Source organism: Neltuma alba, unplaced genomic scaffold (assembly GCF_004799145.2).
Source record: "Neltuma alba isolate B1F8T4 unplaced genomic scaffold, ASM479914v2 tig00011304_pilon, whole genome shotgun sequence".
Taxonomy (NCBI): domain Eukaryota; kingdom Viridiplantae; phylum Streptophyta; class Magnoliopsida; order Fabales; family Fabaceae; genus Neltuma; species Neltuma alba.
In genome coordinates, this window is record NW_021636013.1 from 672,085 (window position 1) to 683,684 (window position 11,600).

The following is an 11,600-nucleotide window of genomic DNA, read 5'->3' on the forward strand; positions in this document are numbered from 1 at the left end:
TCAGCAAATACAACAGAAAAGAACAAATGTATGCTGATCAAAAAAGAAAAGAACAAATGTATGCACTTGTCAAGGCTCCTCTAATAATGATTTACTCGTACAATGAAAAAGCTATATTGAAATATTAATGATCAAACAAAATAATAAGGCCGGCTCAAAATCAGAAGCTTAATTCCCAATTTGGTGGGCACAGGAAAAGCTTAACTCTACGTTAGACCTCATAGCATGCTAAGCAATTTCCTAATTTGGAGTAAACTACCAAATAAACCATGGTTTTTGGTTTTGGTAGAAGCATGGAGCTATAACCAATACTAGAGGTATTCAATTTGTCCCTTATGAGTTTGGAACGGGACGAGATAAAAAAATTTTCAAGACGGGACAATTACAAGACCGAACAAGACAGTAATCAAATAGGACAAGACGGGACGTGAGAGGGGTTGTCCCCTCCTATCCCGGAGCATTTTTTTTAAAAAAATTATTTATTAATTATTATTATTAGATTATTCAATTCACTAAATAATTATTATTTTTATTATTTTTATAGTGATTTTCAGCTCTTAAGTTGTAATATTACCTCAACAAAATCTCTTTCCTCAATAAAATAATTCATAAAGGGATTACTACTATATAATTGAGCTTTTAACATAATAGTTTTTAATAATGTTTTTATCTTTACAAGCCTAATAAAAAATAAATATTATAACATGAAAAAAAATTATAATATTTTCTTTTTTAAAAAAAAGGAAATAGGAGGGGATACGGGATGAAAATCTCCCAAGATGGGCCTGCCCCGTCCCGTGAAAAGCCCTAGCCAATACCAGCTCAAGTGGATGGAGGATGGTGAACTAGGTAAAGATCACTTGTTGGAACTTGGAAATCTCCCAAGAATAAGGCTCTCTCTCTCTCTCTCTCTCCCCCCCCCCTCCCCTACACGCTCACACACACACAAATATCTGCAAATACCTTAAATTCACAACCGCCATCCTGTACTGTTTTATCATCTCTAGAAACACTTGTTCAAATAATTTAAAATGGCAAATAATAAACCACAGAAAAGATTAAACTCAAAGCGAGCAGGTTGATAATGAAGAAATTCCTTTGAAACAGAATGCAGTCAGCATCTTCTTCAAAGAAATGAATAAACGAATTAGCACTCCAAATGACAGCAAGAACAGAGATACCAGCAAGATGTATTACAAGACTACATGTTTAACTAGAAGGCTTAAGCTTCAATTATGACGCACATAAAATTGATTGATAACCTTCACATGTGAATCCTACAAACTAGAAGTTAACAAAAAAATAACTGCAAGTCTAAAAATCACAATCATACCCTCCAAGAAACTACATATCACTGAACTTTGGATAAACGTCCTGAAGGACCTTTATAGATGTTCAATAGCTGAGGAACACTTTCGTGAAATCTGGTCACAAATTTCTCTACAAACTTTTTCTCAGTATAACTGACAATAGAAATGAAGGAGATATTCTTCTTTACCAAACCTTTCATTTTCAAAACTTTAATTACTGAGTATCGAGGAATAATCCTCTGCTCCAAACTATAATGAAGTAACTTTGGGCGTGCAGCTATACCTTCCAACGGGATACCCACTTCATCCACAAGAAATGACATTGACTTTGTGATATTCTTCTCAGACAGCATCAAGCATTGTGGATGTTTGCTGAAGACTGAGAGAGTGACATCTCTGGTCCAACCATACCTCTTGAAGATATCCAGTTTCGACTGCCAAGTAGATTTCTTTAAGCGTCCTAGAACGGCAACAGCATTAATGAACAAAGACTTGGAAGGATCAACTCCTGCTTCCTTAGCAAACTGGACATATTCAACAAAATTTGCATGATTCAGAAATGCTGAATCTATGTATTTAGTTGCCAGTAGAGAGATAGACGATCGGGGCACTCCAATATCTCTCAAAACCATAATATTTTGAGCTAAATTTGTCACGCCCTGGCGGGAACGCAACCACTTAAAGCGTTTTAAAGCTATTTTTGCTTCCTCATCATTGTCGAGAAAACTCCTAAGGGCCTCAAAACAAGGGATTATACATTGTTCTAAGCTCATACCGAGGAGACAATAGTTTGAAATGAGGACATCTTGGAGTTCAGAACTCGAAAGCCCAATTGACTGGAGAAACCTTAGCTTAGGCAAAAGGGTCTTCTCAGGGTTAGCCGAAAGCACTCGTGGATGCATTTTCACAACTATAGATATCTGGGTATCTGAGAATCCATAGCTCCTAAAAAGATTAAGCACCGAATTGGGTTTATCAGGGTTTTTCAATTGAACCTTTTTGGATACTTCAGTAGCTACTTTGCGGGACAAGCCCAGCGAACTCATGAGGTACGAAACAGTAAACGATTCATTCACTCCTAGTTTCCATTTTCCCTGATCTGATTCAGACAATGTCGAAGCTGAAGGAAAGGAATTGAAAATGTGAGAAGCATTATGATGGAGGAGACCAAGTTGGATCCTATTCTTCCAAGGCAGTGATGAAGATAATCTTGCAATGAGAAAAGTAAGCATTGATGAACTATTATGAATGGCTCTAAAAGAAACTCACCCAATTTGTAGTTCAATCGCTCGAACTCTGCTGTCGCCTCGTGAAGCTCGCTGAGGGAACTTCCCTGCTCGAAGAAGCAAAACAGAAAGCAAGTACAGGCACAATCGAAAAACGACGACGTTTCATGGTTGTGCGCTGTCTATCCATGCCAATTTATGGTGGATTTTTTACCAGAGACATTAATTTACTGGTTAAAAAAATGAAAAATACTCTTTTCATTCTTAATATAAGACATAATTAACTAATTTAAATAGATTAAATATATTATTTAAATTATTTAATATAATATATCTTTTTAAAACACCCTAATCATATTTTTTTATTCCCTTCCTCTTTCTCTTACTTAATTATTGTTGAGAGAATAATAATAGGGTTAATTTGAAAAAAATTGATAAACATGTAAAATAAGTTTTAAATATATGACCAACATCAACTCTTAAATTAGGTCATAGTAGTACTATCTCCAGTCCTTAATATAAAACCTTGTTTGACTTTTATTTTGGTTTTAAATATAAGATCCTGATCCATTTTGCCTCTCATATTTATATTTTTTTCCCAAAGTAACCTTTCTAACAATGATAGTTCTAGTTAATACATTTGATTAGCAAGGACATTTTAGGAAAGACAAGACCTATTTAGGACAACTAACTAACTCAACTTACCTCCTTAATCTCCTCAAATTAGTCAATTGGCTCTTATAATTAGGACCAGAGGTAGTATATTAAGAATCAGACTAATATAAAATTTATGAGAAGTGTGCTGAAATTTTTCATAATATCCGAGGCTATAGGCTTTCCCCATTTCCAAGGTAACGCTTAAAGAAGGGTGTTTGGTATTGGTATAAAATGTGCGTCAAATTACATTATTTATAATTTAGTATCAAGAGTTTAGGATTGATGTTAGTTAAACTTTATTATAAGGCGATATGATGTTGAAACTTTGAGAGAGAAACTGAGTTAATAAAAAATTAATAATACTAATTGCACCTCACAAAAAACTCTGATTAACATATTAAAAAGATTATAGGATATATGAGCTTTAGAAGTAGGCCAACATTTCTACTCGCAAATAGGGGGTTTTAAGTCTATGACCATGCCCAAGGATTTATTGTTCTTGGGTTGTAATTGTTATTACTCCCGATATTAATTATAAGATCTTATTTATAGACTATAAATAAGATTTTATAATTAGAACTGAAAGTAATATTCTATTACTTTTAGCCATTATAATTGTTTGAAATCCACAAATCATTCCTATTAATAATTGTTAGAATTTCTCTGAATATGTCACTGAATTCATTCAAGACGTGTGAGCAAAACTCAGATTAGGGAAGAATATGGTTTATGGGTTCTCTTTATTATTGGAGCTAGGTGAAATTTATCCTTTAATGCCTTATGATTTATTGATATAATTAAAATCTCAATAACCAGAATAAATTACAATAATCTTTGCAATAACATTAAAGATGCGTAATATGAAATGTTATATCCGGATTTAATTTGCCGGATTTCTTGCCTCTGACGGCATGGAGGCCATTGGTTTAATGACTAGCAACAAGAGGGTGTGATGTTAATAATCCTCACAGCAATATTGTCAATGACACTAGGGAGTGGCAAGTCCAGATCAACCACGTCTTTAATTAGGAAAGATTTGACGTTAGCTTGTCATTTGCTATGATTTACCACAATATGGAGGACATTTTTTGCATCTTTCATCATCCTTTTTCTTTTTACCTTGGTCTATTAAATATGCATTTCAAATTATATACTCCTTTGATCCTAAATATATGACACATTTTATACCATAAAATGAGTCTCATATTTAGGGGTGGAGGAGCATCAAACAACTACCTACGTCATATGCACCAAAGAAACATCACTAATCATACCCTGACACAAAAACATTATAACACTAGGCATATATCAAGAGCTCATTCCAATTACTTAGTTTCCCAAATAACACACAACCCATGAACAATGTAAGACCATATCGAGCCATTAATATTCAAAGTTCAAAAATATGCATTTAAACAACAGGAAACTCATCATATACTTCTACTTCATCTAGAAAGTTTGGTGCAAAATAGTCTAGGGCTTGCTAAATATAAAGGTCCACAACACTTATCCCCTTCCAGATATAAACACTAATTATCACTCTCAAAAACAAGATTTTTCCATTCAACATGGAAATTTCGGTCACCTAATTAAGCTCAAAGCAAGTCTCAAAGTCGCATTCAACTGCACAATTGAACAATGAAAAATGAGAGGAGAGTGGGAAAAGAGATTTCAGTGAGACGACTTATCTTCAAGATTCTGGCAGAACTGTTTTCCTGGTGAAATCCGAAAATCCAAAACCAGTCCCCCCCCCCCCCCCCCAAAAAAAAGCGATTTAAGACCTTCACTACTGTGACTAAAGTGTCCTTTGCAGTAGCGAATTGAAGGACTGTCCTAGAGTTTGAAAAATTCAGTTAATCAATTTTGCCCTAAACTCCATATATAGCAGTATTTCACTATTTCCCAAAAAAAAATACTCTCGGGTTAAACCTTAATTAAAAGGAAAAATTAAAAACGTTATAGGCATTTAATAACTTAAGAATAGTGTGGTCATTGCCAATTAAAAAATTCATAAGTGTTTTCATTTAGCTAAAAGAATTAAATAATGAAGTTGAAACTGGAACTGTACAAATGAATATTATAATAAAAATAAAACCCATCTTGTAGCCTCTCAATCCCGACTCGAAAAGCCACATAGAGAAACAAAAACCACAAATTAGGCCAAAATTAAACCTACGCAACGCAAACAGACGATCTTTTGATTTGCCCTAATAATAATAATCTGACCTTTTTGCTGATTCAATACCTTGACGTATGTGTGTGCGTGTGTGTGTATATAAATGGCCACAACAATAATGATAATAACAATCCAGGTCATTGGAATAATGCTTGTGACAGCAATGTGGAAGAAGGATGTTAAGCACACGTTCAGTGTGGGAAGGCAGCATCAGACATGAGCCTTGCTCGAGTTTGGGTCCTGAATTGCCAATCTGGACATACGAATGGACGAGACGATCCCAAGTCATCGATTCACTGCTTTATGGCTTATTGCGATAAAGTGGTGTGAGGATCTGTCTTGGAAACAAAGGGAAAAAGTAGTACCGCATTGTAATATGAAAGAGACCTATGAGAAAAAGTGGGTTTTAGGGTATAGTTTGGCTCTCGAAAGAAGAGAATGAGGAGACAAGAGTTTAAAGAGAAAACGAAAGAGATATGTTTGGAAATTTTTAGTGAGAAACTACATGCCTTTTGATTTTCAACTAGTTTCTTAATTACAAGTTCTTTTATAAAAAATTTTCAATAGCCTAATTTGCGATGAAAAATAGAAACAAGTGTTGTGACGGATTTTGTTCGTGATGGGATTTTTTTGGTTGTAACTTTTGTTTCATTTTTTTTGTTTTTTTTATTTGTTGTGGTGCCTACATACCCTATCTTATCACCCAGCTCATCAAGTGGAAGGAAAAGTGGTATTCGAGTCAATGTTAGTGGATTTCTTGGTGTAGTTGTCATTATAATCCTCATCATTTGATGTCTTTCAAAGAAAAACGTTTCTCCAAAAATATCTTAATTTGATTGTTTGTCTTCATTTTTTTTTTTGCTTAAAGATTTTCTTGTAACTAGGTATACCAAATTATAGAAGTAATGAATGATGTAGCTAATAAAGTAGTAGTTAATTTATTCGTTGAATCTCCAATTAAGAGGAAAAGAAAATAATGTTTTCTACTTAGGGGTGTTGGATTAGGATATTGAATGTAACTAAAAAATAACATCATATGGTGTTGGATGTACTTAGAAAAATTAAGGTATTGATCCTACAGGAAAATAATATCAAGAATGATGGATGCTAAGTTCCATTCACGTCATTTGTTTTCTTAAACTCCATGCAAGCTATAAAAAGGAAAATAAAAAAGAAACTATATCAACTAATTCCAACTAGATGGGCTCCATACATGTAAAATGAATTTTGAGAAATGAGCTATATAAATATATATATATTTTATATTTATGATTTATAGTAAATAGTTTCCTTACTATAGATTTTATAAGTTAGATGCATCCGTGATTCTGTATTAGTTATTTTCAGTTCCTTATTAAAACTACCAACCAAACAAATTAAAATTCCGGTCGCCACCATTATTATCTTGGTCAAATCTACCCTTAAATTGAAGCATCTCCTTAAAAAAAGTCTAGAGCACATATTTATATGATTATATGTTTGTCCCTTGAAAGCGACTCCAATATCTTCTGGATTATAAATAGCAGATATGGAGAGACTCCATGACTTCACCAGACAAACAAAAAAGTCTCGCAAGAGAGAGGCAGCTTCAGAGCGCGCTACATAGTTTCTGTATATTCTACCTCGGATCTCGTATCTTTGTCTGATAAATTAATACTGCTGCATCATATATTACAAGAATGGCGGTCTTAGGTTGCATGGAAGAAACTGTTCTTCTCAATTTCTGGGGAGGCAGAGGCAATATCTGGGCAACTTCTCCGGCGGATGATAAGTTTCTCAGCTTTACGGTGGTGGAGAGCGAAGGCGACGACGATGACGATGGTGATAGTGGGATTGATGTAGCCCCAGCAGCTTAAGCACTATAAGAGTATATTAAAAGCTGGTATTATGTAGAGAAGGGATTAATTAAGAGTCATATATTTGTACTAATTCGTGCTAGTTTCTAGAGTTTTCCCATCACTAGCTTCTTATTGTTTCTACTGACGTTTATGCTGTGATAAATAAATGAGATTTTAGTTTAGTTATCTGCTTAAACTCTGCACATGCTATTTGGTTGTGTGTTTAGTTGTAAACGGTTGTTTCTTCTCCCTCCTCTCTTTTTAACTCTGTATAGCTTCAAAAAGATGTTTCAGGTGGAAGAAGATGCATTGGTCTTGCATTATTTGATCAAAATAACTGGTTTTCTATGATTAATTAATTATACAAGTTACCCATTTATAACAATTAATGTAAAGTATACATATTTTACTCTTATCGGTAAAATTGGCTTCAGTTTCAAGTCGCTTCACGTTCAAGATCCTTTGAAGGTTTTGAACACAAATTGTATACATAATTTATATAAATGCAAGGTAATAACACTTTATATTTAAATCTCCTGCTGCTTCTGACAAGAAGTAGTACTTCTAGCATTTCTCAATGGCGGACTCTCATGAATTTATATATATATATATATATATATATTGAGGTCTGTTTTAATTTCTCTGATTGTGTGGAAGCCATCAATTGACTTATTACTAGAATGACATTAATTAAAGGCCACCCATAGAAGAACTGATGAAGAAGCCAGAAGACTCTAAATTAGGGAGTAGTGGGAGGTTTCTCTTAGTTTTATACGCCTGTGCTGATTTTTTTTTGTTCTGAAGAAGGCAACATATATGATGAGATGGCTCAGGTTTTTTGTGTCTTTAATTAGACAGGAAAAATATAATAAAAAGTTCACATGTGACTCTTGAAAAGCTCACTTTTAGTGAAGCCCTTAATCTCATTTTGAGAGGCTGTTCTCAGGATCACCTTTTCTAAGATATTATTGAGGACACCAGGATACTCCTTAATTACAATTGGAGGGTCTTACCTACATTTTCTCCTAGGGAAGAAATTCCTTTAGCTGATCTTTTAGCTAAGTTGTCTCATACTCTAGACAATCCTTTTTGCATTTTTGATCACCTCCACCTTTTTAGAGAGATCAGAGGAGGAAGGGGGTGAGCTGTTTTTGTTTCTGGCCCTTTTGTACTGTGTTTCAGCTTCAATTCAACCAAAAAAAAAAAGCTCACTTTTAAGGTCAGATATGATTGATGATGTATGCACATCCATCGTTATACATTTGACTGAAGGAAAGCCCTCAATTCCCAATTCCCATACATAGAAGAATCCAATTTAGGCTTATAAAATACTCCCCTCCTAAGTCTAAAAGAGTTTGCTTTGTTTTTAAATAAAAAAAATTTCAATCTTCTTTATTTTTTAAATTTATAAATTTTTTTCTTAAATTTTGTTATTGATTGTGCTTTTTAACCAAAGAAGTAGTCAATTCCAGATGTAAACGATTAAAATAGATACTTTAGGAAACTAGCATATATACATTCTTTATAAAATAACTAATTTAAGTAATTTTTTTAACATTTTAAAATTAATTATCTTGTTCTTACATTTTTAAATTCATATTTTTGTTATAATTAATTAATAGTAAGTTTTAAGATCTTCCATATGCTTCAAATTTTGTTTTGGTTTTAGATACTTCAATTCCATACAGAGCATTTGACATGCGAAGAGGCATTTATATACTCATGGACCTTTGTTTGAACGTTCAAAATTTTTAATTAAAAATTACTGTTACTTTTAGTTTGATCCGTCTTTTCCACATATCACACACTACCAATCATTTGCAAATAAAACTAAAAGATTTCTTCTTTTTTTCTTTGATTTAAAACTTAAACAACGCTTCATCTCTCAATAGACACATACTCTGGTAATCTACTTTGCTGAGAAGTCAAAGTTATGAAAAATGCTACCGAAACATTTTATAGTGACGTGTGTTGAGATATTGTTTATTTCTTTTGTTCAAACTACATAATATAATGCGCAGAAAAAAATGGAATTCAGATGCTAATTTCAATTTTCATTATTATTTTACCGGTAATTATATTAACTCACTTGCTAGGAACAGGTTGTTTTTATTCTGTGCTTACAATTCGGATTATATTTAATTTCCATTTAATAATTGATCTCCCAGGAGAACGATCGTGTTGGCTTAATTAAAACCAAACCTTGAATAGTACATAGGAGATTGAGAAGAACATAAACATAACAAGACTTTGACATCCTAAGATAAAGAATCTACGACGTCTTATCAACTGAAGAACACCAATCAGCACTTAATTCCCATCACATTCACTTTGGACTTGATTTCTCTTCACTAAGATATATCTCTGCATTGCAATTCTAAACAGTTCAGACAGAATTTTGACAGTAGTGGTAGGCCGTTAATGTCCCTCCATTTCTTCCTGGATTAGGTTATAATAATTACCATTCTTGAGATGAATGAAGACATGTTCTTATTAAGTAATACTTTCCTTGTTTGGTTCTATTTATAAAACACTTTCAACATGTTTTCACAGACAAAAAAAAAATATTAAACCGTATTAGCTCTTCATTAAAATATAATAACTTTCTAACTTAACTCTCATTTCATATATACACATCTTTTTTTTTAAAAAAAAAAACTGTTTACACTATAATTATAATAAAAGAAAAACAAAATAGGACATTTATACTAAAAATTTAATGAAGTGCCTTATAAATAGAATTAAAAAAAATCTTTTCTCTCTGTCTTATAAATAGGACCAGAGAAGTACTTGCGTTTAACATCTTGCATCACATGAATCAATAGGACTTACTAATTAACTTAGCTTTTTTCTTTCCCTTCTCGCTTTCCAAATGCAGAGAAAACGGTGACAAGTATTCACTTTAAGCAAGCCCAATGCATGTTCTTAACCGGTTGTGCAGAAGTTGTTATGTTGGGTCTGATCGACAGAATTCCATATACACCATACAGACCCAACAGGACTATACGATTCATTTTTTATTCCACGTGATCAAACATTTAAAAGGGAAGACCAAGTTTCCATATAGTAAAAATGATTCTAATGATGAAAAGCCTACTTGGTTGAGAATTGGCCACACTAGTATCTTTAGACAAGTGAAAAAGCAAATTAATTTTCAAAATTTGGTTTGTTGTGATGTCTTGGGATAACAACAAAGGTCCCAGGACTATACACCTTGTTCATAACTTATAAATAATACATTTTTATCTATAGAATAATTAGAATATAATACTTGTGCAGAATTGGATTATAATATGAAACTCTGACATACTCTCTCTCTTAAACTTAAAAGATTTTGCGAAAAAGGAGATCAAGTTGTAGTACCTCTTGATTTGGTCCTAAATATAAGATCCCAATTCATTTTGTCTATCAAATTTAGAACTAAATTCTTTTTCAAAATATCTCTATTAATTATAAGGAGTTTTCACTAAGGGGTAGCTCCATTGCACATAACTAATAAAGAGGATAGTTTAGAAAAGTCAACATATACTTTTGTTATAAATAACCAACTTAACTTATTTTTTTATATCTACAAATTAATTATCTAGCTCTTATATTAAGAACAAGAAGTAGTATTTGTGAATAATATCTAGCCACTTCTAATAATTAGCCAGGGGTTCGGATTCTGGTTAGCAAATATGGTCCTGTATGTGCACTCAGCAAGGTATTGGTACCTAGTATCATACTCTTATGGTTCTTAATATAAGACCTATTGAACTAATTTGATTAGATTAAGAAAATTAGATAAGTTATTTAATCATAAGAAATATGACATGTTTTTTCTAAAACACCATAACCATCTTCATTAATATCCCCTCTCCCTCTCCTACCTGATTATAGTTGAAGAAGTATCAATAGGGGTAATTTAGGATAAATTAATAAATATGAGAAATATGCCTTATATTTAGGACCAAAATCAATCTAATAATTAGGTATTATATTAATGATTGAAGGAGTATTGCAGTTGACCCAGCCAGAAGAGAATTTTGGTCACTTCCAAGAGGGCTTTGATTATCCCCACAGGTCTAATAATACCTGTTTGCATAACTAGTGCTTGCACTGATTCTTCAGTATGTACCTCTACCTCATGCTAGCTAGGAATAATGCTTGTGACAGGAATGTGGGACAACGCTGTTAAACACATGTTGAGTGTGGCAAGCCAACACCAGACATGAGCTTTGCTCCAGTTGGCCTTCTCACTTGCCCATCTGTACCTAACGTATGGACGAGACAGTCCCATGTCATCCCTTCATTCGACTTTAGTACTCATAAAGTTGCATCTCTAATATATATTGTGGGGAAGAGAAGAAGACAAAAGGTTTATACTACTTCCGGTCCTTATATAAGAGCTAAT

At 33.1% G+C, this 11,600-nt stretch overlaps 1 protein-coding gene across 1 annotated transcript; it reads right to left on the reverse strand.

Annotated features, from left to right (window-relative positions):
• Positions 1-1,076: 1,076 nt before the first annotated feature.
• LOC114711665 (transcription termination factor MTEF18, mitochondrial-like) lies at positions 1,077-4,115 on the reverse strand. The gene is made up of 3 exons (XM_028896083.1): positions 4,095-4,115; positions 2,580-2,718; positions 1,077-2,430 (listed from the first exon to the last, which is right to left on the reverse strand). The coding sequence occupies exons 1-3, from the start codon at positions 4,113-4,115 to the stop codon at positions 1,352-1,354; spliced, it is 1,239 nt and encodes a 412-aa protein (XP_028751916.1). The 3' UTR covers positions 1,077-1,351.
• Between the last annotated feature and the right edge of the window lie 7,485 nt (positions 4,116-11,600).